The sequence below is a fragment of the Vicia villosa genome, unplaced genomic scaffold, assembly GCF_029867415.1.
Source record: "Vicia villosa cultivar HV-30 ecotype Madison, WI unplaced genomic scaffold, Vvil1.0 ctg.002788F_1_1, whole genome shotgun sequence".
Classification (NCBI taxonomy): domain Eukaryota; kingdom Viridiplantae; phylum Streptophyta; class Magnoliopsida; order Fabales; family Fabaceae; genus Vicia; species Vicia villosa.
The window spans coordinates 26,082-48,783 of NW_026706032.1; the positions used below are offsets into that span (position 1 = coordinate 26,082).

The 22,702-nt window shown below is 35.6% G+C and overlaps 2 protein-coding genes across 2 annotated transcripts; one reads left to right on the top strand and one right to left on the bottom strand.

Annotated features, from left to right (window-relative positions):
• Positions 1-230: 230 nt before the first annotated feature.
• On the bottom strand, positions 231-2,019 carry LOC131639806 (uncharacterized protein At3g17950-like). The gene is made up of 3 exons (XM_058910262.1): positions 1,834-2,019; positions 742-918; positions 231-642 (listed from the first exon to the last, which is right to left on the bottom strand). Exons 1-3 carry the CDS (start codon positions 1,843-1,845, stop codon positions 391-393), a joined length of 441 nt encoding a protein of 146 aa, XP_058766245.1. The 5' UTR covers positions 1,846-2,019; the 3' UTR covers positions 231-390.
• A 12,833-nt stretch (positions 2,020-14,852) lies between these two features.
• On the top strand, positions 14,853-16,220 carry LOC131639808 (uncharacterized). The gene has a single exon (XM_058910263.1). It carries the CDS (start codon positions 14,853-14,855, stop codon positions 16,218-16,220), a length of 1,368 nt encoding a protein of 455 aa, XP_058766246.1.
• Positions 16,221-22,702: the final 6,482 nt, after the last annotated feature.

Genomic DNA, 22,702 nt, shown 5'->3' on the forward strand with positions numbered 1-22,702 from the left:
CTTGCATTTCTTGTTTTTCCATTTTCTTACTAATAAACATTTTCCTTTTTAAAATATTGACATATTTTTTTGTTTCTTTACTTTTCATTCCTATGTAATTTTCTATAAATATAAATATCATTCCAATATTCCCTATAAAAAATCTTACTAAATCAAAATTTAAATTCAACTATTTTCTTTTTTCAAAATTTCTATTAAAGTCAAATGTCAAAAAAAATTAAAAAGTAACCCTCTCAATATTATATTCACATATTTAAGAACTAATTCCAAGTTACAAAGAAATTGGGAAAGTTATACAATAGATGACAATTACCAAAAACCAGCTGAAATGACTTGAAATCTTCACAGAATTATGAATCTGCATTCTCAATCGTGTTAATCAATCATATCCTAGTTTCTTGAACTCTTCTTACTCTTTATAATCTTCAGCAATGCATCAAGTAGCACAGGTATACAAATAACCTTAGCAACATCCTTTTCTTGTACTTTGGTGCCATTAGAACAAGAACCATTTTCTAGTATCATGTTCCTTTCTTCAAACCTTAACGACTTAGGGAAATACAACCTTCCTCTGTCATCTGTTCTAAATCCAAGCAGCTGTGCAAGTGAGACACTCTTGTCTTGGAAGAATGATGCTGTGGACTGGTTATTGCAATGAAACAGAATAAACTGTAAGCAGCTGAAAAAAGTTTCTAGAATAATTTCATAATTTTGATTGAGAAAGGAATAAGAAAACGAGACCTCGGTATCGAGATTAGAGGTTGAAAATGAAGAGAAGCTTGTGGATGGTATGTGCAATTGATATGGTGGTTCCACTGAAGAAGAAGAAGCTGCTGGTGGTGGAAGCGATTCCACAACTCTAAGTCTCATATTCATGAAGCTAAGTCCAAGTGGCCATCCAGTAACCATTTCATCATTCTGACATATCAACATAGGATATTGTCATTGTTATCAGCTATAAGTTATCCGTCATTCATCTGCTATTGCTATCAGCTATAAGTTATCAGTCATTTATCTGGTATTGCTATCAGTTATAAGTTATTAGTCATTCATCTGCTATTGCTATCAGCTATAAGTTATCAGTCATTCATTTACTATAAACTATCAATCATCAATTATAAACTTTCGATTATCAACTATTAGCTATACACTATCAGCTAACTTATCAGCAATCAACTATAAATTATTAATTATCAACTATAAACTAACAGTCATCGCTTATAAACCGACAACTATGAATCCTCAACTATTAAAAAAAAAAGCTTAGATGCCAAAATTGTCAAATAATGATCATCTAGATAGGGGACCATTGTTATTTTCACCCCATTTTTTGTTGTACAATAAAAAAAGGACATGTTGATAATGATATTATTGGGTTTGATATGTGAGTTTACATTCTTAGAATCAAGTGAGGACAACAAAAAACTCTGATGGATTTTAGTGATTTAATATCAAATCATGTGATTACTGATTTAACAACAACTACTAGTACTATTATTATTATGATCCTTACAAATCATACTAATGAGATATTTTCTTTAGTGTCGGTCATTGGAAAAATATTACAAAATCATGTTAATGTAAACTCCCAGAAACAAAAACACACATATAACATTTCATAAAATCTAGCATGCAATATACTAACAATTATTGAACAACATAGGATCTGTGTCTCACATATTTATACACTAAGGTAGTTCAAAAACATTGACATTTATGGATCAATAATATTAAACATACACAAAAATTTCTTGATCTTTCATTGACAAGAGAATAGTGATGATGAATGAGAGAAGAAAGTGTGAAAGGAAAAGTCAAGGATGGAATTATTACCTCTGCAACCATGGTGTGTGTGTCTCTCTGGCTTCAAGAGAAAGAGATGGGAAAATGATGATCAAGGAGCGGAAACAAATGTTTTGGAGAAACCGACGGTGAATTTATTTACGTGTCTCCTTGTTTAAACATTTTACATTTAAGATTATGGTCCCACTTCAACTGCAATACTAGTTTTTGTTTTTGTTTTTGCCTCCAATGATTCAAAATTTTGATTATGTAACTTAAGACTAACTCATGTTTAGAAGAGAGTATATGAGTGGGACATTTTGTTACCAATGTTTTAAAAATAATCAGACCCATCATTAAACTAGTCAAGGGATTAGACCACTAATTTATTGATCGAATTATAGGATTATTAGTCGAACATAATGAGTAAACCGAAGTAAATCATATGATTTGGTTAAATAAATCCGTTTTTATAATAAAATTACATAATTATTAAATCAGTCGAATCGGGTGTCTCATCGTTAATTAATATTAATTTTTTTTTGTTGTATATCTATAAAATTATAATCTTTTTAAAGTTTAGTCTTTATTGGCAACTACCCTTCATACTTGGACGACAATTATCAATGGAGGAGACACATTAAGTGGAGCAAAGTGAAAAAAAAGGTTAAGAATGGAGAAAGATATACAATTGGGAAATGTAACTAGTATAAGGATTGAATGAGATATAATTGAAATTTGTAGGAAATTTAATAAATGTTTAGTTTTATGTTTGGAGCACTCAATTGTTTTTTATCTGGCTGGGATGACTAGTATAACGACAAGAAGATGTATTGGTTACAAGGCGTTAGAGAATCATTTGTAATAAATGTGGGTAAGAAATGAGTTACTAAAATTATTCATTTGGGAAAAATACTATTTTTTTTTTAGTATATTGAATCAATGAAAAAGACTATACTGAGATTTTCTAGTATATTGCATAAATGAAAAAGACTATACTAAAATTATATACTAAGATTTTGAAAGACTATACTTATTTCGATTAGGGTGGTAAAGCGGGCGGCCTGCTCCATTTAAGTCTGTCAAAAAATAGGGCGGTACGGGACGGGTCAATTTAGGTGTTCGAGCTTAAAAGTAAAGTCCGTTCCGTTTACTAACAAGTTGATAAGCCGGTATATTTTTTATTTTACAATTTGATTTACTACATAATTTACAAATTCTTTTATTATTACCAAAGAGGTCGACAAAAGATTTTTTTTAAGAACGCGCAATAGAACTTCAATATTTCTTAAAGAAAAATTACAACAAAAAAACGAAATAAACTCAAGCACAATAAAAAAGGTATCAAAATAAATAAATAAACAATAAATATTATCTTAATCCTATTTAAAAACTAACTACTAAAAGAACTCAATTAAGAATTTTACACAAGACCAGCAGTGATAACAATTACTTTACATAATACATTACAATGCATAAAATATTAATACTAACTTTCTCACTATTTACATCCTAAGCCCGCGGGCAACATGATAAATACATCAGACACAGGATTAGGGAATTTATTCCAATTTAATAAGTGAGTGAAACTTTTGTAAACGCAAAAGTCTTTCTTTATAGAAGTAGATTACTATAACCACACACACTTAAAATCTTTTTATAAAATGTTTTGAAAAGAATAAACCTTAAAAAGAAAATATATATATATATATATATATATATATATATATATATATATATATATATATATATATATATATATATATATATATATATATATATATACCTATTTCAGAACTCATAGTCATTACCTTTAAATGATCTAATTGATTAGTAAATATCATTTTTTATTCAACTAGGTTTCCTTTTTGGAGGATTTGAGGCATATAAATAGATGCCTCATTTCTCATTTCATATCATTCAGAATTCAATTTATGTATTAACACACACACACACACACACACACACACACACACACACACACACACACACTCTCTCTCTCTCTCTCTCTCTCTCTCTCTCTCTCTCTCTAAGTTTTCACTTTCTATCACTAGTTCTTACAGCCAAATGCTTTTGTGAGGAAATATCTTTTGTGAGTGAGGTGTATTTATAATTCTGCATGGGTAGCATTATATTAGTTCTTCAAGAATGTTATTTATGCATCTTGGATGAACACAATCCACTTAGGAATAAAAATATGTGGTTGGAAGCTAAATCTGTTAAAAGCTTTGGTTGTGGATTGTGTGATCAGTTTTTGATATTTAGTTAGGCTGAAGATCCTTAATATTGGTGAACTTCCCTTAAGGACATTATAAAGCCTTGTTCATTTAAAGGATGAATTTCTTCAATATTGATGGACTTACCATGAGATTCATAGTTATCCCGTTTAAAATCATAGGTTAGAAGACTAACCCGTTAAAATCTCAAGAGGTTATTGGTTATATTGTTAACCAAATTGATTTCAGTTATTTTTTGGAGAGAAGTCTTACCGCTTCAATCTACCGTTGGGAAGGAAGCTTTGCCACTTCAGCCTCAACATTTCAATGGAGTGGATGCAAATGATCATATCTTCCTTCTTGTATTATCATAGTTGTAAAACACCATCATATCCTTGTGTAAGGGGGTTCGTGAGTGTCATACCCCAAAATTTTCCCATCTCATTTCTCCTATTCAAGCTCATACCAGAGTTCAAGGCTTAAAGATATACCCTCCTAAACAATGGCTCAATGAACTAGGGTTTTGACTTCTCTGAAGAAAGTCAATGAATCAAGGGTTCCAATGGATTTCATATGGCTCATGATGTTTCAAACTATCTTTATGGAAAAGTACAAGCTTCAATTCCAAAGATTGTCCAGTCAATTGCTCAAAAAATCAACAGTCGACTAGTTTGACCTAAAAGTCAACTGTGGTCAAAGTACAGTCAAAATTCCTGATTTTTGGTCAACATCCTTATTTTGAAGTGTCATTCATCATTTTATCAAGGATTGATCATGATTCATCAAGGAAAAGTTCAGAAATCAACAAAACCTAATAGTTTCTAAATCAGGGTTTCATAGGAGAAAGTCAACTGAACTTTGACTAGCCATAACTTTCACATAGAACATTAGAAATTTCCCATACAAAGCTCATTTTGAAGGAAATTGAATTCTATTCAACTTTGTCTCTCACATGCCAAGTCTAAAAATGCTTCATTTGAGATTATAGGTCCTTTTTGAAAGTCAACAAAAAGCAGTTTTTGTCATAGCTCATATCATCAAGATAAATTCTTCAAATGAAAAAGAAGATTCCAAAGTGGCTTGTAGAGGACATCTTGAGGTTTCCAAAAAGTCCTAGAACTCCTCCATATCTTAAAAATTGAGGGAGATATGCCTTGTCAAAGTTGGACAATTTTGAGAAAGAAAATGTGAAATAAAAGGCTTCAAATTGAGTTTTCTTGTAAAGGGACCCAATCTTTTTTGGCCCAATCTTATTCTACAAGTTATCCAAGATTCAAAATCCAATTGCCATGAAATTATGTGATTTATTTGATTTATTATGAATTTTTATTCATTTTAAAGATGATTAAAAATTAAGTAAATCAAAGGAAAATCAAATATTTTGTTAGAGATGTTATAAGGATCTAATTCAATCATCATTAAAGTGATATTATCAATATAATTTCGTGCAAGAGGGGATTGGGAGAAAAAAAATTGAGATTTGGCCATATTTAGGAACTTTTAAAATCAATTTCCAATCAAATTTGCAAAGATTGATTCATCAAGATTTTCCTCACAATTGTTGACCTAAAACCTTCCACTATAAGTAGACAATTGAATCAAACCTAGAAGACACATTGCTGCAGCCTCAAGAACCCTAATTGAGTTCTTAAAAATCCAAAGGAAAAATCAAATTTTGTCTTCACGTTGCAGTTTGCTTAAAGCCATTTGAAGTATTCCAACATATTCTCTAAAGGTTCCTGAAGCTCTACCAATCCTTACATCCAATCAACAAGCCAAGAATCACGTTGTAGAACTCACGGTTTGCATATTCAAACTCGTTCTTTTTTCCTTTGATTCATGATCCATAAACATGTTTTGAATGCATACATGTGTCTGTTATAATGTTCTGAATCTTTCTGGTTGATTAATTTAAGGTTTACGTGTTCATGCTGTGATATGCCATAGTTGAATTTTAGGGTTACGAAATAGGGTTTTTCGATTCAGGAAGAATTGATGTTAATTACAGGTATGGTTAAATTCGTAATGATGAGACGAACTCGTCTATGGCTCCACCTTTTATTTTGGTTGCGCGTATAGTTTTTGTAGAATGCAGGATCTATGGCGACGAAGGCTCAAACCGTTGGTAAAAGCCCAACTAATACGACGACCAGAGGTTAGGGATGATGGCGTGTCGTCCTGCCAGTGGTCAACTCAAACCTCGCGCGTTTTTCTTTTCCAATTATTATTGTAATTTTATATAAAACTTATTTGAAGCATATGGTAAACAAAGGTGTTGTGTGGTTGGAGTGGTAAGAGCCTAGGTTGAGTTGGGGGGCGCAGGTTCGATCCCCCACTCCGTCATTTTTTTAATAAGAAGCAAAGCTTCTTGATCCAGTGCGTGGTGTCCATGGAACCTCACAATGCAACCTCAAGTCAACACTGTAGGATATCATCCTTCCCAGATCCCACGCTCCGTGTCTCACAGGCCTACCATGAACCTTCATGGACCCGCAGCACAAGATCCAGCTTAGTTTCTTTTCCTTTTTTATTTTTTTAATTTAGTTTTAACTATTTATTTTTATTACCATGTTTATTTATTTTTTACCTAAATTCTTTTCTTTTTTCTTTTAAAAATCATTTTTACATAATAATAAAAATATTTTTCCTACTTAATAAAAATTAAGTTTTTATTTTTATATTATTATACAATCAACCTAAATTAGAGTAATTAGGTGATTAACTTAACTATTTAATTAGGTTAATATTTTTATTAATTGATTAAATTAATTATTAGGGTTAGATAATTTAATCGAAAACATATTTTTGTCGATTTAATTAATTAGGTTGAAAACAATAATTAATTAACTTAGGTTTTTTATTATATTAACCATGGTTAACTTATGCCCTAATCAGGGTTGCGAGGTTTGTCATTAGATCACTAATACACTAACGTTTCTCTTCTTTATGCCTAATTTTCAGGGTTAACCAAGATCCTTCAGCTACGCGCCATACCAGATTGAAAAGCTAAGTTTCTTTTTTTTTTTATTTAATTTAACATAATTTTATTTTTTTATTTTTTTATTTTGCCTTTTGAGTTAAAATAGGATTTGCTTCAATCGCCAATGAATTTGTAATGCACTCACCCTTTTTATTTTTCCTTCATTAATTTTCAGGGTTGGCCAACCGATTAAAACTCAAACCTTCGGTAACCCTAAACTTATTCTCATTTAATTTCTAACCCAGATATTATTACTTGTGGTTAACCTATTGGTTTTCTAGTTTATCTTATAAATTGCTTTTTCCCCCTCCCCATGATGATATATTTTGTAACTGCTTCTGGTTTGTATTGTTTGGCCTTGAAGGCACTTAAACTGTGATGCTATTACATTATTATTGATTATTACTGTGTGGTTAGTAATTCTAGGGAGTGCAACTCTGAACAGAATTAGAATAACTAATTTACAAGATAATATATCTGAATCAATCATGTGATTGTGCACTCACACACCTTTTATGGTAATCCCTCTTGTTGCCTGTTGCCTTGTTGCTTTTTCATTACAGAATAGTCAAGTCCCTCGGATTCCGAGGATGCCTCAGCAAATGTTGCCCTCAGTTTCCAATCAAATTTGCAAAGATTGATTCATCAAGATTTTGCTCACAATTTTTTACCTAAAACCTTCCACTATAAGTAGACAATTGAATCAAACCTAGAAGACACGTTGCTGCAGCCTCAAGAACCCTAATTGAGTTCTTAAAAATCCAAAGGAAAAATCAAATTCTGTCTTCACGTTGCAGTTTGCTTAAAGCCATTTGAAGTATTCCAACATATTCTCTAAAGGTTCCTGAAGCTCTACCAATCCTTACATCCAATCAACAAGACAAGAATCACGTTGTAGAACTCACGGTTTGCATATTCAAACTCGTTCTTTTTTCCTTTGATTCATGATCCATAAACATATTTTGAATGTGTCATACCCCAAAATTTTCCCATTACATTTTCATACTCAAGATCATTTGAATATCAAAGTCTCAATACTCGACTGAGTATACACTCTCCTAAACAAGGCTCAGAGAACTAGGGTTTTGTTGTTCTGAAGGAAAATCAATGAATCAATGGCTCCAAGGCATCATATATGGCCCAAGATATCTCACATTACCTCTATGACAAGTATCAAGTCTCAGCTTAAAGGATTGGCCACTCAATTGTTCAGAAAGTCAACAGTCGACTAGGTTGACCTAAAAGTCAACTATGGTCAAAGTAAAGTCAAAACTCCTGATTTTTTGTCAAGATCCTCATATTGAAGTATCATTCACCATTTGATAAATAATTGATCATGGTTCATCAAGGAAAGATCAAAAATCGACAAATCAAAAAGTTTCTAAGTTAGGGTTTGTATAGGAGAAAGTCAACTGAACTTTGACCAGCCATAACTCCTACATGGAACATCAGAAATTTTCCATCCAAAGCTCTTTTTGAAGGAAATTGAATTCTCTACAAATTTGTCTCTCACATACCAAGTCTAAAAATGCTTCATTTGAGAGATATGGACCAAAACATTATAGGTCCTTTTCAAAAGTCAACAAGAGGTCATTTTTTAAAAGGGACACACAAGGAGAATGGAAAATTATTTTGATATGAGACCAAAGACATTGGTTAGAGGACTCTCTAAGGTTTCTAAAAAGTCCTATAACTCCTCCATACCTCAAAAATTGAGGGAGATAGGCCTTGTCAAAGTTGGACAAATTTGAGAGGGAAAATGTGAAACAAAAGGCCTCAAATTGATTTCTTTTGCAAAGGAGCCCAAGTTTTTATGGCCCAATCTTGTTCCCCAAGTCATCAAGGACCTTCAATCTCAAAGCCACGAATTTTGGATTAATATTTGATTTTTTTATCGAATTTAATTCATTAAAAATGTGATATAAATCAAATAATTTGGAAAATATGAAAAGGATTTGATTTATTTTGGTTTTAAATCAAAATCAATGATCAAAATACCTAAGATGAGGAGCCAAATTCGTGCAAAGAAGATATTGTTGAAAGAAATAAATATTTGGTCAATTTTAGAAAGAATAAAAATCAAGTTTCAATCAAATTCAAATTCATGATTCATTGAGATTCTCTTCAATTTTATAACCCTAATTCATAGTATTATAAATATACAAGTCAGTCAGATGAGAAAGGGGACGAAAACAAGGTTTGGCAGCACTTTGAGAACACGTAAAAAGCTCACAAAATTTCAAGAAAAGTGAAAATCGTTTTGAGAGATTGGAGGAAAATCAAAAGCTTTTGGAGGTTCAAACACATTCCTGGAGTGTTCCTGATCGATTCCCAATCACTATCGAGGTCTAAAGCATACAACATCGAAGCATATATCGCACGGTTTTCTCTTGCTTTTCTTGATTTTCGATTCTAGCATTTTACGCATCATAAACGAAATTTAATTGCATAATATTATTCATTATGATGTTCTCGTGCTGTTAGTATAGTTTAATTGAAGCTTGGCTGCGTATTTGATGATCCACCATTGTTAGGTCATGCAAGTTCCAAATTGGGGAATTTTAGTTAGAGATAAAATTAGCCCCAATCGATGGTCTCATTGCGTTCAGGGGATGGTATTTAGCGTAACTGGGTGATTTATTGGGATTTATTTGAATCGTATAACGAATTTCAAGGTTGCAGGGCTTTAGCAACACACAAAAATCGTTGCTATAGGTATCTGTTCTTTTTCAGAAAATCTTCACGAAGAAGACAAAGACTGGGAGCGGGTTCCTTTGATTCAAATCTCTTTAACTTTTTTTTATTTAATTATTAAGGGCGAAATCCCTAACAGCGAATGGCCTCCAGTTTAGTGGCAAGGCTCGTTTGTTCTTACCCAAGATGACCTGGGTTTGATCCCAGCGTCATGCAACAATTTTGCCCATTTTGTTTGTTTCACCTCAGTTGTGGATCCAGTACACACGCCTCATGATGGACTATGATGTATGTCCTTCCTCAACCATTAGATCTCCATCCCAGGTGATCCAGCGCGTCAGGATTGAAGGAGCACTATGGACTCTCACATACGCTCCCTACACGATCCAAGCTGAGTTTCCTCTTTCTTTTAATTTCTTTTTTTATTATTTTTTATATTTTATTTATATGACTTGTTTTTATCTATATACATTGTTTATTTATGTCTTTTAATATCCTTTCAAAATCAAAATGTCTCCAAAATTCTTTTTCTTTCATAAAAACATTAAAAACAAAAATATTTATTTATTTTAATAATTTGTTTCTTAATTATTTAAATTAACTTAATTTACTTAAATTATTTAATTAACTTTTGTTCATTGATTAAAAATATACACTAGGGTTAGGTTACTTAATCAAACTTTTTGCCGATTTAATTGATTAGGTTGAAAACCAATAATTAATTAATTTGGCTTTCATTTATTCTATTAATCATGATTAACTTGTACTCTGATCAGGGTTTACGAAGATCGTGCCTACACTAAAAATATTTTTGTGCATTCCTTTTTCAGGATTACTTTCAGATACCTTCCGATCACGCGCCACGCCCTTCACAAAGCTAAGTCCTGATCTTTCTCTTATTCAAATGTTATTTTACCTTTTATTTTTAGGGTTGGATCCCCATTGTCTATGAATTCCTTCTACATTCACTGCCTGTCATTTTCTGTCAATTCTCAGATGATCAGAGTCAATGCTCGAGGCTACCTCCCGACTACAAACCATATCAGATCAAATCCAAAGCTAAGTTTCTGTTTATATTTATTTTAATTTCTTTTTGCCATTTTTTTTTAAATTTAGGGTTAACTTTATTTGTCACTGAACTGATAATGCACTCACTCTACGTTTTATTTATTTTTCCCACCTTTTCAGGGTTTGTCAACCGCCAAAGCTTGAATAGTCGGTAACACTAAACCTTGATCTCATTTAAATTATTACTTGTTCATACCTATTGCTCTATTTCTCCCGCTGGTTTCATTCTCCCTTTCCCCCGCTGGTTTCATTTTCCCCTTCCCCATATTGCTATTATTATTGTTAATATTAATTGTTGTGGTTAGTAATCCTAGGGAGTGATAACCCTGAAATTGAACATAGAATAATTAATTACAAGATAATTTTCTAAATCGAATCACATGATTGTTACACCCACACACACTTTTGGGGTAACCTCTTTGCTGCCTGTTGCCTGCTTGCCTTGTTGCCTTTGTATTGTTTTGCAGAATAGCCATGTCCCTCGAATACGAGGATACCTCGGCGATGTTGCCTCGATTAAGATCATGGGTCCCTAATGATGCTGCCTTCGATACGCTAAACATGATCTCGACCCTCGGAAGTTGCCTACGAAAGGCTGAGGTATCCTCTGGCTGCCTACGAAAGGCTATTCTGATCCTTCCCTTAGACTACCTGCCTCTCTATGGCTAGGGACAGTCTTATGGCGAACGAATTCTCGATGACCCTTCAACCTCCAAATGAAAGGCTTCCTGCCCTCTTATGGCATGGAAAGACCCTTTCACCCTGAAAGGCTAAAAGAACTGATTTTCTACATTATTAAGGTAATTGCTCCTAATTGCCTTGCTCTGGCTAAAACTTTTTCATATTCTTTCTCATAAACCTTCAAAATGGCTACGCTCATTTACGAGCTAAAGTCCGTATTCACTTCTTCTACATTTCTTTTCAAAAACGAGCAAAGCAATTAAGAGCCCATGGAAAACCATGGATGCAAAGGGTGCTTTACACCTTCCCTTTGCATAAATTACCCCTTGTACTCAGTCTCTTTTAAAAAAGGTTTTTCCTGTTCTTTTAGCCTTTCTGATTAATTTGGATAAAATAAAAGTCGGTGGCGACTCTTGCTTACCGCGACATTTCGATAAAGTCAGTTCACCGTATGACAGAATGCATACATGTGTTTGTTATAATGTTCTGAATCTTTCTGGTTGATTAATTTAAGGTTTACGTGTTCATGCTGTGATATGCCATAGTTGAATTTTAGGGTTACGAAATAGGGTTTTTCGATTTAGGAAGAATTGATGTTAATTACAGGTATGGTTAAATTCGTAATGATGAGACGAACTCGTCTATGGCTCCACCTTTTATTTTGGTTGCGCGTATAGTTTTTGTAGAATGCAGGATCTATGGCGACGTAGGCTCAAACCGTTGGTAAAAGCCCAACTAATACGGCGGCCAGAGGTTAGGGATGATGGCGTGTCGTCCTGCCAGTGGTCAGTTCAAACCTCGCGTGTTTTTCTTTTCCAGTTATTATTGTAATTTTATATAAAACTTATTTGAAGCATATGGTAAACAAAGGTGTTGCGTGGTTGGAGTGGTAAGAGCCTAGGTTGAGTTGGGGGGCGCATGTTCGATCCCCCACTCCGTCATTTTTTTAATAAGAAGCAAAGCTTCTTGATCCAGCTAAGTTTCTTTTCCTTTTTTATTTTTTTAATTTAGTTTTAACTATTTATTTTTATTACTATGTTTATTTATTTTTTTACCTAAATTCTTTTCTTTTTTCTTTTAAAAATCCTTTTTACATAATAATAAAAATATTTTTTCTACATAATAAAAATTAAGTTTTTATTTTTATATTATTATACAATCAACCTAAATTAGAGTAATTAGGTGATTAACTTAATTATTTAATTAGGTTAATATTTTTAATAATTGATTAAATTAATTATTAGGGTTAGATAATTTAATCGAAAACATATTTTTGTCGATTTAATTAATTAGGTTGAAAACCAATAATTAATTAACTTCAGTTTTTTATTATATTAACCATGGTTAACTTATGCCCTAATCAGGGTTGCGAGGTTTGTCATTAGATCACTAATACACTAACGTTTCTCTTCTTTATGCCTAATTTTCAGAGTTAACCAAGATCCTTCAGCCACGCGCCATACCAGATTGAAAAGCTAAGTTTCTTTTTTTTTATTTTATTTTGCCTTTTGAATTAAAATAGGGTTTGCTTCAATCGCCAATGAATTTGTAATGCACTCACCCTTTTTATTTTTCCTTCATTAATTTTCAGGGTTTGCCAACCGATTAAAGCTCAAACCTTCGGTAACCCTAAACTTATTCTCATTTAATTTCTAACCCCGATATTATTACTTGTGGTTAACCTATTGGTTTTCTGGTTTTTCTTATAAATTGCTTTTTCCCCCTCCCCATGATGATATATTTTGTAACTGCTCCTGGTTTGTATTGTTTGGCCTTGAAGGCACTTAAACTGTGATGCTATAACATTATTATTGATTATTATTGCGTGGTTAATAATTCTAGGGAGTGCAACTCTGAACAGAATTAGAATAACTAATTTACAAGATAATATATTTGAATCAATCACGTGATTGTGCACCCACACACCTTTTATGGTAATCTCTCTTGTTGCCTGTTGCCTGTTGCCTTGTTGATTTTTCATTACAGAATAGTCAAGTCCCTCGGATTCCGAGGATGCCTCAACAAATGTTGCCCTCAGTTTATTCTCATCACAAAAGATCATAAGTCCCTTCGATGCTCCCTTCGGTTATATGATCTTGTCCCTCGAAGTTGCCTACGATATGATGTGATAGTCCCTTTCGATTGCTGAGGCGTCCCCTTTGGTTGCCTAAAATGACTGTTCTATCCTTCCCTTAGACTACCTGCCCTCTTTATGGCAGGGACAGTCTTATGGTGAACGATAATTTCGACGACCCTTCAACCTCCAATAAAAGGACTTCCTACCCTCTAATGGTATGGATAGCCCTGAAAGGCTAAAAGAACTCTTTAACTTTAATGGTAATTACCTCCTAATTGCTTGCTCTGGTTTAAATCTTTTTCTTACCCTTTATCAAAAACCTTCAAAAAGGCTACGCTTATTTACAAGCTAAAGTCCTTATTTCAAATCTTTTTCTTTATTCATTGCAAACATTTTCAAACATTTCAAAGTGAGCTAAGCAATTAAGAGCCCATGGAAAACCATGGATGCAAAGGGTGCCTTAAACCTTCCCTTTGTATAAATTACCCCCGAACTCAAAATTTCTTTTAAAGGTTTTTTTCTGTTCTTTTAGCCTTTCTTTAAATTGGATAAAATGAAAGTCGGTGGCGACTCTTGCTATCCGCAACATTTCTAAAAGTCAGTTCTCCCACCGTATTACAGAATTAGCGACTCTGCTGGGGATTTTTCGAATAAAAGAGGGGTTACCTTAAAAGTTTAGGATCACTTAAATGTTTTCTATTGTTTGCTTTGCTTGCTTTATTTTTTTCAGGGCTGTTTTGGGAAATAAATGAAGGACGAATCCTACACCTGGATTCAAGTACACTTAAGATAGGAGCGGCATAGTCATGGAGACCTCCCTTATGCATGCTTGGGATTGGTCAATATGAAGTTCGCGCTTGAGTTAGGCTTCCACTGGTTATTGTGTACCTCTTTTGCATGAGAGCGGTTTATGCATGTATCTTTGGGTGCGTCAGAGCTCAAGGACCTTTAGTCACCTTTAACCCATATTAACTTTTTAGGAACGTAGTGGGAGGGCTATTCTTGGTGCATGCCAAGTTATGGTCGCGACCCGATACTACAGCTCAGATAGGTTTCTTCCTAAAGTATCATTGCGTGGTATGCATGTACCATGTTCGAGGGTGCTTTAGAAGGGGCTAACAATTCTGGGTCACTGGTAGAACCCGTTGTTGAAATCTCTTTATCCATAGATGTACCTTTGGGAAGGGTATCCCACCTGGTCAAACTCCATGCAAGCCGAGCCTAAAGAAATTGCGTGATTTGTGTGGACTTATCTGTGTTTGTGACTCATGCATCCATGCATCATTCATACACATCATGGCTAACTCATTCCAAGGAGTTAAAGGATTGTTAACCATAATTTGTTTTGTAAGTCATGGAAATTAAAGTTCGTAAGCCTTTCTGCCTCAGCTTCAAGGGAGTGCCTACATCTCTAAAGATTCTTTGTGATAATGTTTCTGGTGCTTTTGTGCTTTCCGAGTCTCTTAATAGATTGATCAGCCTGGTACGAACCAAAGTGGATGAAGCGCTCCTCAACACCATGATCCGGTTTTATGATCCTCTCCTTCATTGCTTTACTTATAGAGACTTTCAGCTGGTTCCCACATTAGAGGATTTTTCCTCCATACTAGGATTACCGGTACTTGATCAGATGCCCTACACTGGTGAAGAAGAGGTTCCTAGGTTGGAAGATGTTGCTGCTGCATTGCATTTGCCTCGGTCAGAAATCAAAAAGGCTTGGGTGAATAAAGGAGAATATACTGGTTTGCCTATTGACTTCCTGTATAGTCAGGCCGAAATCTTGATTAATGCTGCAAGCATGGACGCTCTTGAAAAAGTCCTCGCTTTCCTGATCTATGGGCAAGTCTTATTCCCTCGTTATGACAAAATTGTTGATGTGATTGCCATTAAGATTTTTATCAGCAACAACCCTGTTCCTACATTAGTGGGTGACTTGTTACATTCCATCCATCATCGAACATCTAAAGGGAAAGGTTGCATTCTTGGATGCGAACCTCTATTACATAAGTGGTTTATTTCGCACTTACCCCGTTCCGTGATAAAGAAAGAAGAAGGTTGGACTTGGGTTCAAAGAGTCATGAGGCTTTCTTACGATGATATCGTTTGGAACCAAAAAGAGTTTGAAGGAACCCATTTGTTTAATAGTTGCGGAGATTTCCCAAATGTACCTCTTCTTGGTACACGAGGAGGAATAACTTATAACCCCATATTAGCTCGACATCAGTTTGGTTTCGCTTTGAAAGACAAACCCCGCTCCATATACCTTAGTGCGGAGAACTTTGATTATGATTCAGATACAACCGGAAAGAAGAAGTTGTTTATTAGAGCTTGGTCCAAGGTAAAGAAAGTAGGCACGAGAGAATTGGGACTAAGGAACTACATCCCTTCAGATCTTTATTTTAGGTGGATTTATGATCGAGTTGTTGAGTATGGTATGCCATATCCATCTGATATCCCTGTTGTGCCAAGGGTTACCCCTCCGGTCATTCCTGTGGTTTTGGAGCCTTATGTTCCCGCTCCAAATGAAGACCTTGCTGCTACTATTGCTTCTTTAAGAAGAGAAAAGGATGATCTCGAAAGGCGCCTAAGGGATGTTGAAGCAGAAAAAGCGGTGTTGGTGGCCAATACCAAAGAGCGTGATAGTATGCTTGACTATTTCTCCCGTAAATGGAAGATTGAGGATTTCGTCTCTCCAGATCAGATACAATCATGGGAACAATAGATCGATAGACTCTTCCAAGAAAGAAACGAGATGATTAAAATACACAAAGAAGAGATCAAAAGTTTAAAGAGAAAGCGCCGACTCGAAGACTGATTTCTATTATTTTTATGTCATATTTTATTTTATATTTTCAGCACCTTTTGATGTAACTATTAATTTCATAACATTATATTTTTACAAGAGAATTAATATTTTTTTCTTTTATTTTAATATGTGTTAAAAATCCTTTAATTCCTTGGAAACATTGCATAAGCATAAACATCTCATTCATAACATAGCATCAACAGGTTTTTTACAAACAGGTCTCTCATCTTTCCGCTGTTTATTTCAGTAAGGAAATGGATCTCGAAAAATCTGTCAAGAATCTCCAGGCTCAAAATGCAGAGTTCCAAGCTTTGATCCTGAACTTGTCCAAGGGGCAAGATGAGCTTAAATCCCTTCTAACTAAGAAGGAGAAGAAGACCAGGAAACCAGTAAGCATCCTCAACATGGGAAGAAGATTCAAGGGCCCTCTCAAAAAGGTCAAAGAAGCAGAAATTCCCAAAGACTATGAAGAAGAAGATGATGATGCTAGCATCAAGACTGATGCAAAGAGTAACCCCGCTTCTGCTAAGCAAGACGATGAAGAAGGAGACTACTATTATGAGGAGGAATATCCTAAAGAGAGGTACAAGCAATTGGAAGAATGTATGAAGGCTATGGAAATCCAGAAGGTACCTGGGCTAGATTTTGAGGAATTAGGGCTCATCTCTAGAGTCGTTATCCCTCCAAAATTCAAGACCCTGACCTTCGCTAAGTATGACGGAGTCTCTTGTCCCAAGATGCATCTGAAATCCTATGTGAGGAAGATTCAGCCTCACACTGCTGACAAAATGATATGGATCCATTTTTTCCAAGAGAGCTTATCTGGAACCCAACTCGAATGGTACTATCAACTGGATGGCGCCAACATTCATACATGGGAAGACTTGGCTGTTGCTTTCTATAAACAATACCAATACAATGCTGATATCGCACCTACTCGTACTCAATTGCAAAGCATGGCTATGGGTCCGAAAGAGAGTTTCAAGGAGTATGCTCAAAAGTGGAGAGATCTAGCTGGAAGAGTTCAACCTTCTTTGACTGATAGGGAGTTGGTTGACATGTTCATGGGTACGCTGACTGGCCCGTCCTATAGTCACCTGCTGGGTAGTTCTTCATCTGGTTTCACTGACCTCATATTGACCGGAGAACGTGTTGAAAGTGGTATTTGAAGTGGGAAGATTCAGGTAGGTGCTACCTCTAGTACTACAAAGAAGCCATATCATGTAAAGAATGAATCTAATGCTGTGCACAGTCAAAAGGGTCGTAATAAGAATGATCAGAATCAATCTGCTGGGGCCGTCCTAATCTCCGCACCAACACCTCAACAGACCCCCAGACAAGGGTATCAGCATAGCTCAGACGCACCTTGAAGACAATTCACTAAGATCAACATGCCTTTGTCTCAAGCTCTGCAACATCTGTTAAAGGCCAACTTGATCACTATAAGAGATCCTCCAAAGAATGTCACTCCTACATCTCCAAACTATGATCCTAATGCAAAATGTGTGTACCACTCCAATAGTCCTGGACACCATGCTGATAACTGCTGGGCACTGAAAAATAAGATTCAAGACATGATAGATGCTGGTGAAATCGAGTTCGAACCCCCAGAAACTCCGAATGTTATTACCACCCCTATGCCAAAACATGACAAAACCGTTAATGCTATCATGGACACAATCCATGTCTATGATGTGAGAGATCTGTCAACTCCTCTTCCGGATATCAAGAAAAAGCTTCTGCAAGCCGGTTTATTTCTGGGGTGCGACCCAGGTTGTTATTATTGTGCATCCCAACCCAATGGTTGCGAGAATCTGAAAAGAGGAATTCAAGGCTGGATGGATCATTGCACTATCAGGTTTGAAAAGATTCCTTCTATAGAGAATTTGTGCGAAGGTTTCTCCCGTGGCTTGAAGATTGAAGATGTATCGGTAATTTCCAAAGTTCCGTTAAAGATCTCTACTAAGGCTCCATTCAAGATTTCTGCTGAACCCCGCGTGGCTCCTGTGATCATCACTAAGCCTGGTCCAATTCCATATTCTTCTGATAAGGCTATCCCTTGGAACTATGGTGCCGAGGTCTATATCCAAGGAGTTAAACAAGAACTTGTAGTCGACATGGTTGTTGAAGACGCTAATCCTGATGTGGGTAACATTGCCGGAACTAGTAAAGTAACAAGAAGTGGAAGAGTGTTTTCTCCAGAGATCTCTCCAAACACTGCTGCACCAGCTGGTACCTCTGTTCCTAATCAAAATGCTGATACCCGAGGTAAAGGACCATTGCATGAACCCATCCAGACACCAGTTGAGACTGCTGCTAAAAATCCATCTCCTGAAGAAGCAAATGAGTTCTTGAAGATCATCCGCAAGAGTGATTATGACATTGTTGAACAGATGGGGCATACTCCTTCCAAGATCTCTATGCTGTCACTCCTAAGTTGCTCTAAGACTCAAGCCAAAGCCATGATGAAGTTTCTAGAAGTTGCCCATGTGCCACAAGAGATTTTTGTCACCCAACTCGAGAATTGTATTGCAAATCTGACGACAGACAATTACCTTGGGTTTTCTGATGCTGATCTGAGTCCCAGTGGAAAGAATCATAACAAGGCGCTGCACATCTCCATTGAATGTGGGGGCACCACCCTGGCCCATGTATTAGTTGATAATGGTTCATCTTTGAATGTGCTACCCAAGTTGGTATTGGACAAACTCAACCCTGAAGGAATCATGCTGAAATCCAGTGATGTGATAGTGAAAGCTTTCGACGGTTCAATGAGTACGGTATATGGTGAAGTGGAGCTCCCAATCAGAGTAGGTTCTCAGACTTTCAACACTGTGTTCTATGTGATGGATATCCATCCCGCTTATTCATGTCTGCTTGAGCGCCCCTGGATACATGGGGCAAATGCCGTGACTTCGAATCTGCATCAAAAACTGAAATACCCGGCGAAAGGCAAGATCGTCACTGTGTACGGTGAAGAAGAATACGTGGTAAGTTTTATAGATGAGACCAAGTATGCTGAGTTTACTGGAGAAGCCTTCGAATCTCCCCGACAGGCGTTTGAATTGGTCCCTCAAGTGGCTCCTGAGGCTAACCCTGCCTACACTGCTCCTAAAGTCACCAGAATTCCCCCTACAATGGCTTCTCTGAAAGACGCTAGGGCTGTGGTTGAAGAAGGTGGTTGTACTATCTGGGGGCAACTCCCTGATATTCCTTACAAATCCAACAAATGGGGTTTAGGCTGCACTGCTAAAGATCAAAATGGAGAACAACACTCTCGCCCAGAAGGTTTGAAGTATCGTTTCATCAGCAAAGGGGTCAATGCCATAGGGGGAGACGAAGATGATTGCAACCTGGACAAGTGGGTCTTTCCTACACCTGACGAAGGGTTGGACAACTGGAAGACTGAAGACATTGTCTCTATCTCCTATAGTCAGGAGTAATTGCCATTTCTAGTTTTGTTTTGCTTTTATGTTTCCCAGTTTTATTTTCTGTACTTCAATAAACAATAAACTTTAAAACCGTGTGTCTTGCCTAGGGCACAACGGTCCATTTGTTAGGGCTTGTCATTTCATAAGCATATTTTCATTCAATAAAAGCATTGGACGTTTCGTATTCAAATTGTGTGTTTGCTTTTATTTTTATTTACTCTTCTATAGCTATGTGTTATTACACACACCCACATAATGCACTGCAGATCCATATCCACTCTGGATCCCATCGGTAACGACTCTGCTATTGCTAAATATGACTTTGAAAATCCGATCTACCAAGCTGAGGATGAAGGTGAGGAAGATTGCGAAGTGCCCAGAGAACTTGCTAGATTGCTAGAGTAAGAAGAAAAGACTATACAGCCGCATGAAGAGCCAATTTAGGTTGTGAACATAGGTACTGACGAAGAAAAGAAAGAAATCAAGATAGGGGCCGAACTAGAGGATGGTGTCAAACAAAGATTGATCCAGATGCTATGAGACAATGTTGAGATATTTGCTTGGTCTTATGAAGATATGCCTGGGCTCGATACTGATATTGTGGTTCACCGTCTACCTATCAAAGAAAACAGTCCTCCTGTTAAGCAGAAATTACGAAGAAGCAGGCCTGACATGGCTCAGAAAATCAAAGAAGAGGTTGAGAAACAATTCAATGTCGGTTTCCTGAAGGTTGTGAGCTATCCACCATGGATCGCTAATATAGTCCCGGTGTTCAAAATTAGCTATATAACTAATCTAATTACAATAATTAACAAACCAAAAAAAAATATAGGAAACCTGGTTTTTGTTATGTGTGGGCAAGCTGAGAGTCCATAGCATGGGCCTTCGTCCTGGTACGTTAGATTTGAATAATAGAAGATCCAGTGGTTGGGAGATTGAAGGTGTACGGTGGCCCTTCGTGGGGAGTATGCATGGAATCTGCACCATTTTCGTTAGTTGCCATTAGTATGAAACAAAAGTAATATATATAAAAACAGAGTATCATATTTATTTTTAAAAAATAAACAGCGCGCTTCCACAGATCATCCCTTTCGTTGGTTTCTTTTTTCTGAAAACTAGCACAGACTTTTAGCTACGGTTCCTATGCGTAGCTATAGGCTATACCAACGGATTTTATCCGTAGCCATATCACCTGAAAATCACCAATTGAAAAATATGAACTAGAAATTAGATTGAAGGGCACATATCAACTCGGTTTGATCTCCTGAGAAAGATTACGGCCTTGGTTTCGTCCAATTGTGACTAATTCGAAAAGCCCCAATTCGGAACTTGAAAACCCTATCAATGGTAGCTCCTGAAAACTGCCTCAAAACTCGAATTAAATTATTCAAACAGCTTGCCAACAAGATTATGAACACAATTAAGCCCTTTAATCACATTAATCATGCGGGATTCAAAGAAATCAATACTCTGAAAAATACAGCAAACCGTAAGCCTTGGAAGTGTGATTCTGGGCACGTTAATAAGAGATGGTGATGTGGTTCACTCCAGAATGCATTGAGGATCTTTGTTTTTCGTTTAAGAGGGCCTGAGTTGGTCTTAAAACCTCACTGCCATGGCATCCGAATTCCCCTTTTTTGAAGCTTCTAGTGGTCCTTGATGCAGCCGAAAAATCCCCTCTCCTTGCGTCTAGGTTTATTCTCTATATATATGGGACTCGTTTTTTGTGGTTTCAGAATTGAATCTTTGCCTTTTGGAAGATTGAGATTTGATTCTATATGAAATCCTTCCACTTTGGTCTTTGATGCATACACCTTCACGATTTTCCTTTTCTGAAATTTTTCCAATAAATCTTTCCAGCCTTTTCTAATTGGTTGAGCGAATTAACATATTTGGGACCTTTGACCATTAAATCATAATTTTCCTTTTTGATTTGAATTTACACAAATTAAATAAAAAATAATAAAATATTTATACAAAATATACACAAATAATTAAAACAACAGATATACAATCAAATAATAATGATAAAATAACAATAATGATAATTATTTGATTTAAAATCAATTTTTATTAAATGAGTAAAATCAAATAATTATAAAATGATAATGATAAATAATGATAATCTTAATATACATAACTACTAAAACCTAATATTATAATAATATTCCTAATAATATTAATAATCTTAATAATAATAGTTAGTAAAAATTACAGTAATAATAATTCTAATAATAATAATAAAAGGTACGGTAAGTTGAAATAAAACGAGTAAATATAAAATAAATTATAATGACTAAAAAAACCCCAAAAAAATAAGATAGATGGGCCAAATGACTGGGCCCAAGTACCTTATAATTTTAACCCCATTTTAATCCAGGGTATTTTATAAGAGAGTGGGTTTGACAATAGGAATGTCAGACCCCATGACTCTTAATTTCGGCCCTTGATGAATTAAAAAACGCGGATTTGATCGGGCAAATTTTGGGGTATGACACCCGGTACCTAAGAAAGATGGAAAAGTCAGAATGTGTGTAGATTACAGAGATTTGAATCGAGCAAGTCCCAAGGATGATTTCCCCTACCACATATTGATATTCTAGTTTAAAGTACTGCACAATGCAAGGTGTTCTCTTTCATGGATGGTTTCTCAGGTTACAACCAGATTAAGATGGCACCCGAAGATATGGAAAAGACAACTTTCACTACTCCTTGGGGCACCTTCTGTTACAAAGTCATGCCGTTTGGGTTGAAGAACGCAGGGGCAATGTATCAGCGCGCAATGGTAGCTCTATTCCATGATATGATTCACAAAGAGATAGAGGTCTATGTTGATGATATGATTGCAAAGTCCTACACTGAAGAAGAACATCGGGTCCACCTGCAGAAATTGTTTGATAGGTTGAAGAAATACAAGTTGAGACTGAATCCAAACAAGTGTACTTTTGGGGTGAGGTCCGGTAAGTT

Bases quoted from the DNA above. Each gene is read 5' to 3' on its own strand.
- LOC131639806 (XM_058910262.1), bottom strand. The intron at 643-741 runs GTCTCGTTTTCT...TGCAATAACCAG, and splicing joins CCTCTAATCTCGATACCGAG to TCCACAGCATCATTCTTCCA.
- LOC131639808 (XM_058910263.1), top strand. From the start codon at position 14,853: ATGGAAATTAAAGTTCGTAAGCCTTTCTGCCTCAGCTTCAAGGGAGTG.